General features: G+C 45.3%; 1 protein-coding gene across 1 annotated transcript in view; it reads right to left on the bottom strand.

The window, feature by feature from the left end:
• Positions 1–19938, bottom strand: part of smyd3 (SET and MYND domain containing 3) — a 674587-nt gene that overhangs the window by 90422 nt on the left and 564227 nt on the right. Inside the window, exons 7-8 of the mRNA XM_048601439.1 lie at positions 13834–13936; positions 5378–5488 (exon numbers count right to left, since the gene is read on the bottom strand). Of these exons, the coding sequence (XP_048457396.1) occupies positions 5378–5488; positions 13834–13936 (214 nt within the window). The remainder of the gene's footprint in view (positions 1–5377; positions 5489–13833; positions 13937–19938) is intronic.

The raw sequence follows: 19938 nt of genomic DNA, 5'->3' as shown, positions 1-19938 counted from the left end.
TAACACAGTGTGGAGCTGGAGGAACACAGCAGGGCCAGGCAGCAACAGAGGAGCAGGAAAGCTGACGTTTCGGGTTTGTGAAGAATGGCTCCTGACCCAAAACGTCAGTTTTCCTGCTCCCTTGAAGTTAAGTCACTGTTGTTATATACGACACAAAGCAGTTAATTTCCACACAGCAGCTTCCCACAAACAGCAATGTGAGAAATATGTTACATTTAAAAAGTGCATTAATTGATGAGTCAAAACGGACTGGGACATTGAGGTACTTTTCCTGCACTTCTTCAAAAGAATGGGATCTTTCCCATCTATCCGAGACAGCAGACAGGTTTAACATTTCACATTTGATAGACTCCCTCACAGGGGCAATGCCAGCGGGTTTGGGGAGTGGGGCTTGAACTGAATCAGAGGCATGGCTGCTACCTATTGAACCTCTGCCAACATTGGCACAGCACCAGCTGGGATCCTCAATGACCTTAGGGGCGAGCTGCACTTTCTGACTAAATTGCTGAAATCATGATGAGGCTCACTGGTCAATCCATCATTCCCCAAGTGTTGAAGGCAAATATCTCAGTGGCTGTGGGGTTTGAAGGTGCGTGGTGTCTCTCTGACCCTCACTGGTTTAATTCTGCCCATGCTCAGGAGGACAATGTATTAAGCTGTCAGCACATTTTTACCTCCTGTTCAAGCTGTAAAATTGAGCCCAGGTGGCAAGCTACCTGAACAAAATGGCTATTTATAGCCCAGTTATTCTCAAGCTTTGAGTAATTAATCATCCAGTCCAGAGTCTGCACAGTATATCACTAAACTCAGTGAGCTGTGAAAGATGCTGTAATCAGCAAATAGAAATGTCCGCTGGCCTTCTCTCCCTCATCCTGTGAGCAGCCAAGCATTGAGCTATTGCTCATCAGAAACACAAGCCAGACGAACGCCTGAATGTCGCTTTGACCGACAAGATGTAAAACATCGAGCCGATGGCAGTATTGATTTGACAGCAATATTTCTGAGTCTTATACAATATACTTTCAGGTTCACTGTACACTGTCTTTATCCAGTGATATTCACTCTACACTGTCTTAATCCAGTGAAGTTCACTGCATACTGTCCTTTATCCAGAGTATCTCACTGTACACTGCCTCTTTCTAGTGATATGCACTGTACATTGCCTTAATCCAGTGAGGTTCACTATACACTGTCTCTATCCAGCGTAGCGCACGGTACACTGCCTCAATCCAGGGATATTTACTGCGTACTGCCTCTATCCAGTGTAACTCACTGTACACTGCCTCAATCCAGTGATGTTCACTGCATACCGCCTCTAGCCAGTGTATCTCACTGCATACCGCCTCTATCCAGTATATCTCACTGTCCACTGCCTCTATCCAGTGTAGCTCACTGTACACTGCCTCAATCCAGTGTATCTTATTGTACACTGCCTCTATCCAGTGTAGCTCACTGTACACTGCCTCTATCCAGTGTAACTCACTGTACACTGCCTCTATCCAGTGTATCTCACTGTACACTGTCTCTATCCAGTGCATCTCACTGTATACTGCCTCTATCCAGTGTAGCTCACTGTACACTGTCTCTATCCAGTGTATCTCACTGTACACTGTCTCTATCCAGTGTATCTCACTGTACACACTGTCTCTATCCAGTGTATCTTACTGTACACTGCCTCTATCCAGTGTAGCTTACTGTACACTGCCTCTATACAGCATAGTTCACTGTACACTGCCTCTATCCAGTGTATCTTACTGTACACTGCCTCTATCCAGTGTATCATACTGTACACTGCCTCTATCCAGTGTATCTTACTGTACACTGTCTCTATCCAGTGTAGCTTTAAGTTGAGGGGTGATGGATACAGGACAGATGTCAGAGGTAGGTTCTTTACTCAGAGAGTAGTAAGGGCGTGGAATGCCCTGCCTGCAAAAATAGTAGACTTGCCCACTTTAAGGGCATTTAAATGGTCATTGGATAAACATATGGATGATAATGGAATAGTGTAGGTTAGATGGGCTTCAGATTGGTTTCACAGGTCGGCGCAACATTGAGGGCTGAATGGCCTGTACTGTGCTGTAATGTTCTATGTTCTATCCAGTGTAGCTCACTGTACACTGTCTCTATCCAGTGTATCTCACTGTACACTGCCTATATCCAATGTATCTTACTATACACTGTCTCTATCTAGTGTATCTCACTGTACACTGTCTCTATCCAGTGTAGCTCACTGTACACTGCCTCTATCCAGTGTATCTCACTGTACACTGTCTCTATCCAGTGTACCTTACTGTACACTGTCTCTATCCAGTGTAGCTCACTGTACACTGCCTCTATCCAGTGTATCTCACTGTACACTGTCTCTATCCAGTGTACCTTACTGTACACTGTCTCTATCCAGTGTACTTTACTGTACACTGTCTCTATCCAGTGTATCTTACTGTATACTGTCTTTATCCAGTGTAGCTCACTGTACACTGCCTCTATCCAGTGTAGCTCACTGTACACTATCTCTATCCAGTGTATCTTACTGTACACTGCCTCTATCCAGTGTAGCTCACTGTACACTGTCTCTATCCAGTGTATATTACTGTACACTGCCTCTATCCAGTGTAGCACACTGTACACTGCCTCTATCCAGTGTAGCTCACTGTACACTGTCTCTATCCAGTGTATCTTACTGTACACTGCCTCTATCCAGTGTAGCACACTGTACACTGTCTCTATCCAGTGTATCTTACTGTATACTGTCTCTATCAAGTGTATCTCACTGTACACTGCCTCAAAGGGCTGAGGTTCACAGTATGCTGTTAGAATCCAGTCAGGTTCACTGCATAATGTTGTCATCCACTGAAGTTCATTGTATACTCCCTCAGTCTAGTGAAATACACAACCTCCAAAGTACAGGGTCTGATACCTTTACGATGTAAATCCAGATGTGACTCCAGACTCACTGCAATGTGGTTGATGCTTAACTATCCTCCCAAACAGTCGAGCAAGGCACGCAATTCAAGGATAATTAGGGATGGCAAACAAATGCAGGCCTTATCAGTAACCCCACATTCTAGGACGGAATAAAGAAAGTCCTGCAATCTCTAGCACCTCCAGTACCTGGGCCCTGCTGGTTAGTGACTGTGGCCCTGGAAGTGGTGCTAATTTTACAGGAAAAAGAGATGCTCGATTCCTGTTATTCCCATTGGCTTCCTGTCTTCAGCAGGTTACAGAGCCGTGCTCGCGACTGATATTTGTCAATCCACTGGCCTCTTTCATTCTCTTGACTGTTCTTGAAGCCCCGAAGATAATGAAGAAGCAGCTCCCTCGCAGTGAATCAAATTGATTTGAAAAGCCATTCTGCCTGATTTATTGGCAAGGAGGCATTGTGTGTTTGAGCAAATAAATCTCTGGCCAGAGTCCAGCAACACACAAAAAAAACAACTTTATAGGAATCCACTTCAATCCCTGGTTGATCAGATGTTCCCTGCTAAGAAACTGTCAGTGCAGTGACAACACACCTCAAGACATCACTTTAACACTCGCTCGATAACAGCGAATTCTTTCTACTTCATAAATAATGTTCGAAAGTAACTCACCCACTGGATCAAGAGACAGCCAGTATCTCACTTCTGTCAACATTTTGAAGATGCAGAGCTCTGTGGAGTTGAGGCTGTGGACTTACAGACAGTGTCCAGAACTAAGACTCTCCCCAGCTCAATCCAAAATATAAAAAGAAAGACTTGCACTTATGTTGCAGCTCCACATTCCTGATACCCCCAATAATCACTGATTCTCTTCTTAGTCAATGGGGTCTGGTTTGTGCTGCAGAGATGATACCAACAGTACAAGTTCAATTTCCCCTACCAGCTGAGGTCACCATGAATTGCAGAATCCCTACAGTGCAGAAACAGGCCATTCGGCCCATCAAGTCTGGGCCAACCCTCCAAACAGCATCCCACCCAGTCACAGCTCTTTCCCTACCCTGTATTTTCCATGACTAACCCATCTAGCTTTCACATCCCCGAACACTACGGCAATTTACCATGGCCAATCCACGTAGCCTGCACATCTTTGGACTGTGGGAAGAAACTGGAGAACCCAGAGCAAACCCACGCAGACACAGGGAGAATGTGCAAACTCCACACAGACAGTTGCCCAAGGGTGGAATCGAACCCGGGTCCCTGGCGCTGTGAGGCAGCAGTGCTAACCACTGAGCCACCATTCCACCCTGTGCTTGTGCCTTCTCAAGCTTGCCACTTGACTGAGATGTGAGGGCCCTCAGGTTAAACTCACCACCAGCTGTCTCTGTGTAATGGGACAGCAGCCCTGTATCTGGGACAATGGTGTCTTTACCTGTTGGTCAAGAATCTACCTATTTCCGTATTAAATGTATTCAGTGACCACTGGGGAAGAGGGTTCCATTGACCCGGAACCTTCAGAATAAACATTTCCCCTTTCCCCCGACTTATATGGGAGACCCCGTATTTCTAAACCGTGTCCCTATGTTCTTGTCTCTCCCACAAGAGGAAACATTCTGTCCAGATCCACCCTGGCAAGACCCCTTAGGATCTTATAAGACCATGTCTCAGTGCACAAAGACCCCACAAATGTCAACGTGATAGTGACCAGATGATATGGGGTTTGTTTTAGCTCAGGGAATGAAGATCGGCTAAGACATTAGGAACAAGTGACCTGCTCCTGTTTGTAACAGTCCTGTGAGATCTTCTATAACGGAGAGAAATATATCCATACATCACCTTTCGCAATCACTGGCTGTCCCCAGAGTGTTTTACAGCCAGTTAAATACCTCTTAAAGTGTTGCTGCTGCTGTTATAGGATAGTCAGCAATTGATTATGGTACAGTAAGCTCTGATAATTGTCATGTCACCCTTTTCACATCTAAAAAACAGCATCAGTGACAGAGCAGCACCCTCTTGGTACCACATGTGGGTGTCAGTCTGGGCTGAGGTCTCCAGAGTGGGACCTGAGCACATAATGTCCTGACTCAGAGGTGAAGCGTGGCTGATACAACATCAAACACTAACAATCACAAACGAAAAAGACAGGAAAAAAAACTTCCACCACATCAGCTTGAGAGCTGGACTTGAACTCATTTTTCCGGTGAACATTAATATTGATGAGTCCCAACCCGTAACACCTCCCAGTCTCCATCACAACCTGTTCTAGCATTGTACTTTTCCAACGCATCAGCCCCTGAAATAAACAAGCTTCTAAACATTTAAGACCCTAATGCAACAAGACATTGGAGCCAGTGGAAACGGGTGAAGCGGCTTTCAAAGAGGATTAAGCGAAGCGTGGATAAAATGTGAAAACAAGAAACTGGGACCCAAACAACTCCCCAAGTAACTCAGAGATAACAAACCTTGTCGGCTGTTTCACATCGCTCGCAATCACATGTAAAGCAGTACTGCGTCTCTAACTGTCTCCGACGCTCTGGACTGGTTGCCATCACATCAATGTAGCTAATGGTCAGCTGGTGGGCAGAAGGAAACACAAAACAGTTGAGCCAAAACATTACTAACGTTTCTTATCAACTAAAATAAAATCCAAGTTGGGGTTAGTTGTCAACATCCTGCGTTCCATCGGCAAGGTGACATCCTGTCCTACAGGGTGGTGCTAGAGGAATGGCAGAGAGTGAGATTACCCCCATCTACGTGTCAGAAACTGTGTTCATTCATTAAACACATTTCTTCCGCTTAGGACTCGTGTCCTGTGAGGATCTGTATTCAAACAGAAGCCTGCCTCGCCTTTCCCAACCATTGAAACCTTGTTCCTTTTGGCATATTTAACTCGGGAACAGAGAGCAGACCCTCTCTGGGGGAGACTGGACCTGCTGAAGGAGACAGGAATTGCAGGGGGAGACTCACAGAAATCCCAATATTACCATGTGACAAACTACCAAAGGATCAAAACCTGTCACAATCATGATCCACATGGTGCAGCGGGCTCAAAGGACCAAATAGGACAGAAACAGAGAGATTAGGAACAGGAGTATACCACTCAACCCTCCGAGTCTACTCCACCATTCATGGCTGACTGTCTGATTCAGGCCCCTGTTTCTGCTTTCTCTCCATTCCCCTTAGCCCTAAAAACCATATCTAACTCTTTCGTGAAAGCATTCAACGTTTTGGCCTCAACCGCTTTTTGCAACAGAGAATTCCACAGGCTCCCCGCTTTCTGGGTGAAGACATTTCTCCTCATTACAGTCCTTAATGGCCTAGTCTGTGACCTTAAACTGTGACCCCTGGATTAGACTCCCCAGTCAGCAGGAACATCCTTCTTGGATTTACCCTGAAGGCTAGAATTTTATAGGCTTCTATGAGATCGTCCCCGCCACCTTATTCTACTGAAGTCCAGTGAATAAAGTCCACATCGGTCCAACCTCTCTTCATACATCAGTCCTGCCATCCCTGGAATCTTTGTTGCACTCCCTATTCTGACTCCTGCTCCTATTTACTATGTTTCTTAGCCCTTAAAACAGTATTAGGCTTCATCTTAAATATGTGGTGGGTTCCAGTTCACTCAGGGAGTCTCAGTGCTTCAACCAAAAGCTCTTTTCCAAGCACATTGTTGCCTGGAGCTATGGACTGTGATGGCAAAAACTTCAATTTCTTTCCATTACACGGCTGGCCAGGAATTTTTTTTAAAAATTCATTCACAGGATTAGGGTGTCTCTGGCTAGGCCATCCCTAATTTATTGTCCATCCCTAATTGCGCAGAGGGCAGTTAAGAGTCAACCCAAAAAGACCCTGAACTTCCAGTTCCCGAGCCAACATCTCTGTCTCAGGCTTGCTGCAGTGTTCCAGCGAAGCTCAACGCAAGTTGGAAGAACAACACCTCATTTTCCTCTTGGGGAGCCTGCAGCTCAATAATGAGGTCAATGATATTAGGGCCTGAGCTCTCCTATGTCCTTGCCCCAAACCCCCACACACCAGGCCTTGTTACCACATAGCCTGCCACTAACAGTCCCTATTAACAACTATTCACCCTCCCAGTCTGACTGTTATCCATTCCTTTGTCTGTCCAACTGTTCTTCTCTCTCTTTGGGCTCTATCCTATCATTTACTCCTTAACCCCTCCCCCACCCTATCTTCTGCAAATAAACTTTCCTAGCTACCATCAGTTCTGAGGAAGGGTCACTGGACCCGAAAAATAAACTCTGATTGCTCTTCACAGATGCTGCCAGACACTCTGTGTTTTTCCAGTAATTTCTGCTTTTGTTCCAGATTAACTTAGAATATCTGATCAGCACGGACAAGTTGGACCGAAGGGTCTGTTTCTGTGCTATACAACTCTATGACTTTATACGACTTAAAGGGACTTAAAGACTTTCTGCATTTATGTAATGCTTTTCCTAACCACTGGACACGTCAAAATGCTTTACAGCCAATAAAGAAGTGTAGTTGCTGTTATCGTGTAGGATATGCAGAAACTAACACACAGCAAGCCCCTACAGATAGCAATGTGATAATCAGTTTCGGTGATGTTAATTGGATGATAAATATTGGTCAGGATACCAACAATAATCCCCCCACTTTTCTTCAAAATAGCATCATGGGATCCTTTATATCCACCCAGGCATTCAGATGGTTTCAATCTCTCCTCTAACTGCACAATGTTTCTTTTCAAGTTTGGAGAGGAAACTTTTGGTGACTTTGTCTTACCAGTAGGAGACCTTGTACTGTAAAATGCACAAAATTTTAATCTGTTGAGATGAAGCTGCATTTACCTTCTCCTTTTTGGGGTCAGCCAGATGTTAATTGCTATCTGTGAAGGAAGTTTGCCCCAGCAGCTGACGTCTGCAAATTTCTCCGCTCTGGGTTACATGAAGTCAGCAGGAAAATCCTCTCTGTCCTCGAGTTCTCGTCTTTGTTTGTGCCCCTTTGAAGAGTGGAATGAATCACAGAATCCCTAGAGTGTGGAAACAGGCCGTTCATCCCATTGAGTCCACACTGATCCTCCTAAGAGCATCCCACTCAGACCCAGCCTCCCTACCCAATCCCTGTAACTCTGCACTTCACACAGCTAACCCACCCAGCATGCACATCCCTGGACACTATGTGCAATTTAGCATGACCAATCCACCCTAACCTGCACATCTTTGGACTGTGGGAGGAAACCAGGACACCTGGGCACACAGATGTGGGGAGAATGTGCAAACTCCACACAGGCAGTCACCCGAGGGGGGAGGTGAACCCAGGAGCCTGGTGCTGTGAGGTAGCAGCGCTAAGCACTGAGCCACCCATGCCAACCGAATGTGAGGTGTGAACAGCTGAGTGCTATTTGTGAGGTGGCTCCAGTTTCTCAAGCACATCCCCCTATATGAGAGACTGAAGGCCATGCAGGAAGCCAGCATCACTTGAGACGCCCACTGGTACTTGAGTCGGACACTCCTGATTTCGAGCCCCCACTCCAGCGACTTGAACACCAACTCCAGGCTGACTCTGAGGTAGTGCTGCACCAGTCAAGGCCGCTGCCTTTCGGAAATTAAACCAAGCCCTGTATTTTCCCCCCTCAGATGAATGTAAAAGATCACATGACACTATTACAGATGTCGCAGAGTTATCCGCATTGCCCTAGCCAATATCCTTCAAGTAACATCAGAAAGATTTTACTAATTATTTGGTCAATATCACATTGCTGTTTGTGGGAGCTTGTTGTGTAAAAATTGGCTTGCTGTGTATCCTATGTCCCAACAGTGACTACATTTCAACGGCTGCTCTAGAAGGTCACGAAAGGCGGTACATAAGTGCATGCGTTTCCTCTTAAAACGAATGCACCAGGGGACGAACTGGACTGGCCCTTGGCTCTCCAACGAATCACTGACCTTCCTTTACATGCCCCAGCTTTCCGGTTGCTCAAGCCCGGCCCCTTTGCACTTCACTGCTGCTGCCACAAAAGGTGAATGCAAGGTCAGCCAAATCCTGAGGTGTTTGCTGTCAAAATCTCAACTTCGACTGTATTCATAACCGAGGCTGTAAAAGTTCAAAGGCAGCGAGCAATGACATACTGCTGTGGGCAGCCATGAAACTGTCTGTAAGTCAGTATCTCAGTTTCCTTGTTTCTTGTTACAGGGTATCTGTTGTGCGCATATGGTGCAGAGCCAGGTAAAGGCACATTCAGGTTGTCCTTGACTGTGGGGGAGTTACAACCTGGCTAGCTGCTGCTGAGCACCTCATTATCCTGATAACAACAGTAACTTCAAAGGCTGCAGGAATAGTTTACTGGATGATTAAGGGCAGGGTGATAAAGGTTGGAAAGTGAAAAGCTACCTTGTCTCTTCCTCACCCAGAAAAACAGCGCTTTGAAGATAGGTTTTGCAGAGATAAACAAAACGAGGCTTATCGCTTTTAAATTCCACCCCAATTTTTGAGTTTTGCCATGACTGAGACTCGACGAAGACCAAACCCAGCAGTGTATGATAACAGCATGTCAGTTTGTGAGCACAACTTTTTTTTAATATTTGTTTGTGGGATACAGTCTCCATGGGGCAAGGCCAGTAGTTATTGCCCATCCTGAATTGCCCTCAAGCAGGCAAATGTGAACCAATTGCTTGAACCGTTGCCGTCCTTCAGCTGTAGGGAGTCCTGTCAGAGAGGGAGTTCTAGGATTGTAAGGGGCAGCGATGTAGCTCCAGATCATGTTGGTGTCTGGCTTGAAGGGGAATTTGCACTGGGGATGTTATCACGTATTTGTTGCCTTTGTCCTTCTGGGGGGGCAAAGGTTGCAGGTTTGGAAGGTGCTGTCTCAGGATCTTTGGTGAATTTCTGCAGTGCATCTTGTAGACAGTACACACTGCTGCTACTGAGTGTCAGTGGTGGAGGGAGTGGATGCTTGTGGATGTGGTGCCAATCAAGCGGGCTGCTTTGTCCTGGACGGTGTCAAGCTTCTTGAGTGTTGTTGGGGCTGCACCCATCCAGGCAAGTGGGGAGTATTCCATCACACTCCTGACTTGTGCCTTGTAGATGGTGGACAGGCTTTGGGGGGTCTGAAGTTGAGCTAATTGCTAATTCTTCATTTCTGACGTGCTGTTGTAGCCACAGTGTTCATACGGCTGGTTCTGTTCGGTTTCTGGCTCATGGTAACCTCTAGGATGTTGACAGTAAGAGACTGAGCAAGGACAATGTCATTGAATGTAAAGGGGCGATGGTTAGATTCTGTCCTGCCCGAATATTGTCCATGTTTGTTGCATTCAGACATGGACTGCTTTAGTATCGTAGGACTCTTAGGAAATTTTCCGACTGCTGCCTGAAAGGAAACACTAACTAACTGATTGTTAAAACAGTGGTCTGTGTGAATGCCATTCAAATGCTTCAACGTGGTGGGACCTCCTACTAACACTCCACCCACCCCATCCCCATCAACCTGTCACTCTTCACTACATCTGGCATTTAAACTTTGCTAAAAGGAGGCAAGAAGTCAAAGCTCTTTGTGTTGTACTCATCAGAATGAGTACACAAGAAACAGATGTGAAAGAAGGGACACCACGTGGTATAACATGAGAAAAGGCTGAATGATTGGTTGAGCCATCATCGGCATGGAGATGCAGGAACACCAGTGAACTGTCAATCTGAATCCTCAGACCAGGCAGATAGGAGCTGATTGGTTTGGGCATTGCGAAGGGATGCAGCAGAGATCACCTCTCTCTCCATGTGCACCTTTTTATACAAAAAAGGAAATGTATCCACAAGTTCCTTCTGTCAACATAAAACAGGGTGCTGTGTAATTATGTACATAGCTTATTGCAAATACATCAGACAGACAGCCAAGGTTCCTTCCATCGGTTCCCACTGTGGCTCATAGCACAGTCTGGGTTATTTCATCAATGACTTCCAATCCCAGAATCACAGCTAGTGGTGGACATACTTTTCTGAGGCTTGCAAGTTCTGATGAACGTCTTGTTCTCTACTTGAAGGCAATTACTTTTGGCATTTTGTCTTTTTGACCCATCAATTCTGCAGCATCGAGGTGGGAATCTGATGTTACCCCCTACCTCGACTCATCATAAATGCATGGGGCACTCTCTGATGACTTGTCACCCAAGAATTCCTTTCCGCCAATCCCCTGTTCCAGGGAGATCAATAAAAATCCAGAGGTTGAATTGGAATTATGAGGAAACCCATTCTTAGCACAAGCTGCAGCACTCTTGAGAATTTTAATTGTAGAACCATATCACAGGACGTTATGGTAGCCCTCTGTAAACAACTGGTTTGGTCTCATTAGGAGGACTGGGTTCAGTTCTGGGCCCCACACCCCAGGAGGGATGTGAAGGCTTTGGTAAGAGTGGAGAGAAGATTTATAAGAAGGGTAGCAAGGTAAGAAGAACATCAATTGAGAAAGATGTAGAGGAATTGGGAGCAGGGTAATTCAAGTGGAGATTTAATAGAAGTATTCATTATTGTGAAAGCTTTAGAGGAATTGGATAGTTCAAGAGGAGGTTTAATAGAAGTATTCATTATTGTGAAAGGTTGTTAAGAAGGAGAGTTAAGAAGGAGAATGTGTTTCACCAACCATAGCATCAACAAGCAGAGAACATTGGTTTAATTGGCATATCAGTGACAGTGGCCATGAGCCTCTTTAATGAAGCATGTTGTGATGATCAGGAATACGCTACCTGGGAGGCTCGTGGAAGATTCAACAACAACTTCCCAAAGTGGAGAAATACTTGGAAAAGGGAAAAAATAAAAATCAGGGCTGTGGAGAAGGGGTGGGTGCAGATATGAGGGAGAAAGAGAACTGAATAGCAATTTTAAAGACCTGACCTAAGCACAATGCACCAAATGACACCCTGTGATGCTGTAGGATTCTATGATGATTCCATGAGACACACTCTCCCTAGAGATGTCAATGGGATTTAACAGTGGCTCTGTGCACTCTTGTGATGGGGCCCGTTTAGGGTCACATGATTGAGGCTCTGTTCACATTTCTGCTCAAACACACAGAGACCACTGAAGACATTAATGATGGCATATTGTTAGTGAAAAGCTTTTAATCTTGAGTACGGTGAGGCAGAATTTTCACTTTCTTACCCTAATACAAATGAACCAAACTGTTCTAGCTGGGTCATGTGTAGGGATAGGGGTCTGCTTCCACTGTCTCATCCCATACTCACACATATCCACACAGACTTGTGACCATTCCTGATTCTGGGAAAACATGACCATCCTAAAAGGATGAGCATTTCATTTGCCACAGTACCCGAGGACTTGCTGATGCTCATTTAGCTGTAACTTTAATGTTTATGGCATACGTTAGTTACCTTTCGTCATAAACTTAAGCAACAGAGGTGACAGCCAAATTGAAAAAAAACATAAGTATTTGCACAATTAACACAAAAAAACCTCCATAACTTTATTCCTTGCAGCCGCAGAAAGTTAAGGTTTTAAACCAAGGGTGGTTGTGTTTGAAGGGAAGTTTTGTACTGGGTTGTGCAATGGTACGTGAGATATGGAAGATGCAGTTGTGGCAGAGATAGTGAAAGCAAGTTAATACTGTTAATGCAAAGCTAGACATTCTTCTGCCGTTGTGGATTAGTGCCCTGTGACACCTGTTCAAATTGAATGTTCACTCCCAGAAAGCGAGATTTGGGCTACTTAATAAATACACAGGAACAATTCTTCATTTGTATGCTCTGGCCAATGTTGGTGGTGTTTCGTTTACACTACTTATTTCATGACGATTACTACACAGCGCCTCACTGTAAGTCAGAATGTCATTGAGGTCAAACCTGAGTGAAAGAGGGAAATTCTCAATATGATCCCAAATTCCCAAGCTACTAAAGGATTCCACAACCAATCCACGAGATGCAGAGTCTGAGTCCTTTACAGCGATGTGGAGTCTGTCTGCTTAATGATTGTATTGTCAAATTAAGTTAAAGAATGCTGTTTAAATTGCTCCAGTATTGGGGGTCGAGCCTTCAGCCTCGAGAGTAAGCCCTGGAATTAGTCATTTACATCTCTCTACACCCTCCCTCCTCCTTGAAGATGCTTACACTTGTAGAGCCTGGTGTGAAATCTTGCTTTCTATCTCTCCTTGGAGCTCCTAGGCATGTATTACTACTTTGAATGAGTCATTGTCATACAGTCATTCGGTATGGACACTGACCCTTTGGTCCAACTCATTAATGCAAAGCAAATTTCCAAAACTAAACTCGTCCCATTTGCCTGCATTCGGCCCATATCGCTCTAAACCTTTCCTATTCATGTACCTCCAAATGTCTTTTAAGTGTTACAACTGTACCTGCATCTACCATTTCCAGTTCATTTCACATACAAACCACCCTCTGTGTGAAAAAGTTGCCCCTTGGGTCCCTTGTAAATCTTTCTCCTCTCACCTTAAAATATAAGCCCCCTAGTTTTGAACTCCCCTAATCAAGGGAAAAGACCCTATCCATGCCCCTCATGATTTTATGAACCTCTGTAATTTCACCCCTCAACCTCCTACGCTCCAGTGAAAAAGGTCTCAGCCTATCCAGCCTCTCCTTACAACTCAAACCCCCCAGTCCTAGCAACATCCTGGTACATCTTTTCTGAACCCTCCACAGTTTAATAATATCTCTCCTACAGCCGGACAATGCAAGTTGTTGTTGTTGTAAATGTGAAAGGCCTCACTGACAGCCCAGCCATCGAAGGTAGAGCAAGAGGCCAGGAGAGGAGGAATACAGAGATCGGGGAAGTTGTACGGTTGGAGGGGATTACACAGGTGGGGTGTGGTGGGGCCATGAACGGATTGATGAGGGCTGAACGGGACTCCGAGCACAAAGTGCAACTGAATTCCTTCGATAAGTTCGTTTGCAGTTCTCACCCCATAAGCAATTACCTCTTCATCAGCTTGAATCTGTCGAATTGCATGAAGCTGGAGTTGTTTTCCGTCAAAGACAATCACACAGTTTGGGTCACAGCTGTGGTTCAGCAGAGACATGCTGTAAAGATACAACCATTTGCATTAGTTGGTTCAGACAGACTGTCCCTGGAGACCATACAAAATCCCCCCAAAAAATATTCTGAATAACTTGTCATGTTGCAAGAAAACGCAATCTCCCAGAATTCTGCACTCGTGCCTTTTATTATCCACAACATCAGTGAACTTCCTTTTTCCAGGTCAATGCCAAAATGCGCAAAATTCTGACTTTGCAATTGGCACTTAATCATCTCAGCCTGGCCGTCCGAGGCAGCATTTAACACATTCCAAAGCGGATGGTTGAGTATTGAGGTAATCCAATCAAAATCTCTCACTGTAGTGGTGCAGGGACGGTTGGCGAGGCTGGCAGTGTGAGGCACAGGCAGATGGTTTTGGAAGAAACAATCAATGCAGTGTTGAGAGATCAACCCATCAGAACTCAGCCAAAAGTGCAAATTAGAACTTTGGTGAATATGTCACAACTAGCACACAATCTGTTTAGAGTTTTTGTTTCTCTTGGTCAATTCCTGTGCTCATCAATTTGTAGAACATTAGTACTGGGGAATGGGATAGGTTCTCACTTCTAACAACCAGTACATCTGACACACAGTGAACCCTCTGGTGGATGTGGAAGATCCCATGGCATTATCTCACAGAGGAGCGGGAGGAGTTAAGAACATTACAGCGCAGTACAGGCTCTTCGGCCCATGATGTTGTGCCGACCTATAATCCTACTAAGATCAAACTACCCTGCATACCCTACATTATACTATCATCCATGTAGTTCTCAGCAGTGCCCAGACCTAATATTTATTGCTCAATCAACAAGAAACCAGCTTATCTATTTATTATCGCTTTACTGCGTGTAGGAGCTTGCTGTGCACAAATTAGTTGCTACGTCTCCTAGAAGATTGACTTCAAAAGTACTTCACTCACTCTGGGATGGATTGAAAGGCACTATATAAATGTACAAACTTTTTTTTAACAGAAACGTGTTTCCTCTAAAGGGCGTGACTAGACCGTAGGGATGAAGAGGAGCCCTGGGTAGGTTGTTCCACTCTCTAACCCTGAGACCACTGTCGCTGTGTGTCTGAAACTCACTGACCGAGCATTAACCTGAATGCTCCTCTTTCTGTCTGCTCACATCACTCAAGAAATACATTCACTGAACCACGGAACAAGCAGCACATTTTTAACTTGCAAGTGTCTGGGGGCAATCATTTGCCAGGTTGAGGTCACTAACTGTGTTTTGTTGGGGACACGTGGGAATGGTCTTATTTATTCAGATGGGCTTCTATTCTTTACTCCAAATTGTTTCCTTAAACCTCTGCCCCCCTTGCTTGTGGCACTAAGTGTGAGGAGCTCATGGATTTCTCTGTCACGAAGATAGACAGCACTGTCCTTCCCCTTCAATGGACCACTGGGCCAAACTTCCTCTGGTGAGTAAAGACTGAAAGAACTGCAGATGCTGTAAATCAGGAACAACAACGGAAGTTGCTGGAAAAGCTCAGCAGGTCTGGCAGCATCTGTGAAGAAAAAAATCAGAGTTAACGTTTCGGGTCCTGTGACCCTTCCTCAGAACCGGATCCGAAACGTTAACTCTGATTTTTTCTTCACAGATGCTGCCAGTCCTGCTGAGCTTTTCCAGCAACTTCTGTTTTTGTTCCTCTAGTGGGTGGCCTGCTCTAGCCCTGAATGTAGATCTTTCTCTAATTACTCTCCACATTCACTCGTTCCTTTTCTGATCTCTTCGTGCCCTCCGGATGTACTTCCTGTGTCCTGCCAGTGTTTATTGCCCATCCCTAATTGCCCAGAGGGCAGTTTAAGAGTCAACCACATTGCTGTGGGTCTGGAGTCACATGTAGGCCAGATCAGGTAAGGATGGCAGTTTCCTTCCCTAAAGGACACTAGTGAACCAGATGTTTTCTTCTGACAATCGACAATGGATTCATACTCTTCATTAGACTCTTAAATCCAGATTTTTGTTAGATTCAAATTCCCCATCTGCCATGGCAGGATTCAAACCCAGTTCTCCAGAACATTACCTGAGTGCCTGGATTAACAGTCCAGCAATAATACCACTAGGCCATTGTCTCCCCCTAATATGCAGCTCAGCACGAGCAGAAGTTTCCTCCAGTTAAAAGTTGGGAAGGCTGAAGCTGTTTTCAGTCTGTTCCATAGCTACTGAGTGGAATGGTGGCTCAGAGGTTAGCACTGCTGCCTCACAGTGCCAGGGACATGGGTTTGATTCCAGCCTTGGGCAACAGTCTGTGTGGAGTTTGCACATTCTCCCCGTGTCTGTGTGGGTTTCCTCCGGGTGCTCTGGTTTTCTCCCACAGTCCAAAGATGTGCAGGTTAGGTGGATTAGCCATGCTAAATGTGGAGCTACAGGGATAAGGTAGGGGGTTGCTGGGTCTGGATGGGATGCTCTTCTGAGGGTCAGTGCACTCAAGGGGCTGAATGGCCTCTTTCCACACTGTAGGGACTCTGTGATTCTATCCATCTCCCTGGCCCAGTTCTGAGGTTAAACCAGTTGGTTTGCAAACCTCACGTCACATACGACCCTGAGATGGGCATCTAACCTCACAGTCAGGCCAGCTCTATGACGCACTTATTTCTATTACTGTAACAACGTCAACCTTGTCTCAGCTCACCTTCTACTGAAACAGTCCTTTGTTACCCCTAGATTTGTCTATTCTAATGGACATGTGTGTTGGTCTTCCATACTCTATTCTCTGTAAAGTGGAGGGCATCCAAAAGTCTGTGTCTTCACTCTTATCAGGGGAGCTCATCTTCGTATCACCCCTCTGCTTATTGACCTACGTTGGCATAACCCTAATGAAGTAATATCTTGATTATAAAATTCACATCCATGTTTTTCAATCCCTGCATTGCCTCGCCTCCAGCCCACCACTCCGATCTCCATAAACTCCTCCTATCCCATACCTGTGCTCCTCTAACTCCAGCCTCTTCTACATCCCCGATTTTAATCAGAATCCCATGAGTAGCTGTGCCATCAGCTGTCAGGGCAGCAAGCTCTAGAATACCCTCCTTCCATCTCTCTGCCCCGCCACCTCACTTTCTCCCATTAAGGCAGTCTTTAAAACCTATATCTTTGGCTACTTTTTTTAAAAGTCATTTCACCTCACATCTCCTTGAGTGACTCGATATCATTTTTTTTGGCAAGGCTCTCGTGAAGAGATTTGGGGTGTTTCATCAAATAAAAGATGTGCATAAATGTAAGTTATTGTTATATGTGGATACAATGCCATTGCCAAACACAACAGCAGCAGTTTACACACCTTTACTCACTAAAGGAGGGGCAGTTGCCCTTACAATGTGGGCACCAGGTGCCAATGGGAGCAAAATGCCACATTCTGTGTCTGTTATTTAGGCCACTCAATGACTGAGCCTTGCTTCATCTCAGTAACTTCCTCACTTCCCAGCACTGCATTTGCAGACCAGTCACATCCAAATATAGGGCACATCCCTCGCGAGTATAGGTTACAAGCGGCACTTTATATTCTGTCAATTAGAATTGAAAGCAGCCATTAATTATCTAAAGCCCAAACAGTAAAATCCATGTAATCCATTTAACTGAGGCTTAGCGCTGCTGAATTCATTAGGAGCGCTGTGTAAATACAAATTCCCTCTCCTTCTTTACATAATAGCGGTGATAACAAAAGGATTTCACCGTGCAGCTGTGTGCCTCAAGGAGCAGGGGGAGAGAGAGAGTTTACAGCTTAAGTAACAACAACAAGCCCCAGCGATAAGGACACTTACCTACCAGCCTGGGCTGTGTTTATTTGTACCTGGCATTTTCCAGAGTCTGACTGCTGTAGCAAACCCCATACTGGGCAAGACTGATAAGCTTAACGTGTGCTGTGTGGCCTGAAGACCTTGGCTGACACAGTGCTGGTACACAAGTACCTTCACAACATATTTCCCTAGTGATGTGACTACACTGCAGGTACGGAGTGGTCAGGCCAACAACAACAGCTTCACAAAAACCTTCACTGACATCAGGTTGTTGACTTGCTCACCGAGCTGGCTTGTTCTCATTCAGACGTTTCGTCACCATGCTAGGTAACATCATCAGTGGAACCTCTGATGAAGCGATGTTATACTATTCAGCTTGGAATTTATACTGTCTGGTCTGTTATGGTGAGTACTCTTATTTCCAGTTTTGATCTGTACGGGTTTGTATATGGAGTCCAATTCTACATGTTTGTTGATTGAAGTATGGGTGGAGAACAGTGCCTCAAAGAATTCCTGTTGGTTCTCCATCCATACTTCAATCAACAAACATATAGAATTGGACCCATATATAAACCCATACAGATCAAAACCGGAAATGACAGTACTCACCATAATGGACCGGACAGTATAAATTCCAAGCTGAATAGTATAACATCGCCTCATTGGAGGCTCCACTGATGATGTTACCTAGCATGGTGACGAAACGTCTGAATGAGAACAAGCCAGCTCGGCGAGCAAGTCAACAACCTCCCCCACAACCTGAGCTACAGATCTTTGCCAAAACTTTGAACCTTCACTGACAATTACTCTCTGACCAGTTCCTCAGAACTGGGGAAGCTCCGAGGAAGGGTCACCGAACCCCAAACGGTAACTCTGTTTTTTTCCTTCACAGATGCTGCCAGACCTGCTGAGCTTTTCCAGCAACTTCTGTTTTTGTTGTGGTCTCTTATAAGGTTCCTTTCATAGCCTCAGCATGCCACAAAGCCCTTTATGGCTAAAGAAGTAATTTTGAAATGGAGTCACCGTCACAGGAAACGCAGCAGCCAATTGGTGCACAGAAAGATCCCATAAACAGGAATGTTAGAATTAGAGGTAGTAAGAACTGCAGATGCTGGAGTTAAGTTTATTAATTAAACTCCAATGCAATAATGTCCAGACAATCTACCTTTTTTATAACACTGATTTGAGATAAATATTCGCTGGCATACTGGAGAAGACTCCCCCACTCTTTGAAATAGCATCACAGTGTTTCCTTACCCCTTCGTCCAGAAAACAAGTCTCAGTTTAATGTCCTATCTGTGAGACATGTTTAGTGTCTCTCATTCCTCACGGAGTACATGACAGGCTGTGAAGTGTTCTGGGATGTTGCAGTTGGAGTTATTTCAGTGGGAATTTATTTCAATGAATTTGAGCAGAATTTTCATTGCATGGATTTCAGTGAGAGCAGCTGGATAGCGTACCTGAGGCCTGAGCTGCATATAACGGTTGGGGACATTTGCTTCAAAGATGGTACTGACCAATCATTTGAGACTGGGAGTACTCACCCACTCTTCAAGTTAACTTCCCCAGTTGAACAACTGAAGCTGGACAGGGTGATAAGGGCTGGTTAAACTCCTCTGTGCAACCAACACACCCAACTTGAGACAACCTTGTGTGTGGGTGATCTTTGGAGCGAGGTTGACAGTGTGTGGAGCCTTTGAACATGGGGACTGCAGCTCCAACAATGAACAGGAAGCTCTCCCGATCTGAATGTCTGCCACGTGAATCAGCAGGATTTACAGGCTGACAATCAGCTTTATGACACATGGCTATCAAACCCTGCGGTGGCACTTGAACACACAGCTCCTGACCCCGCACTACCACTCCACACACAACGGGCCTCTAGCCAAGTATCTCCTGACCACCTTGTATCCAGGTTCCAGGCCTCAGAGCACAACAAGATTCATTTCTCAGCTTACAACTGGAAAACTCCAGTTATGTGCATTCATTGGTTGGTTTGAATATCTCATCTTTGCAGAAGATATGCTCCATTTTAGGGACTGCTCTTGCAACATGGTGGCTGTAACCACAACATGGCGGCTGTAACCGGAACATGGCGGCTGTAACCACAACATGGCGGCTGTAACTGGAACATGACGGCTGTAACTGGAACATGGCGGTTGTAAACGGAACATGGTGGCTGTAACTGGAACATGGCGGCTGTAGCCGGAACATGGCAGCTGTAAATGGGACATGGCGGCTGTAACCGGAACATGGCGGCTGTAA

The sequence above is a fragment of the Rhincodon typus genome, chromosome 9, assembly GCF_021869965.1.
Source record: "Rhincodon typus isolate 14 chromosome 9, sRhiTyp1.1, whole genome shotgun sequence".
Taxonomy (NCBI): domain Eukaryota; kingdom Metazoa; phylum Chordata; class Chondrichthyes; order Orectolobiformes; family Rhincodontidae; genus Rhincodon; species Rhincodon typus.
Note: the sequence above shows the minus strand (reverse complement) of the source record. Positions and strands in the feature narration are given on the sequence as shown.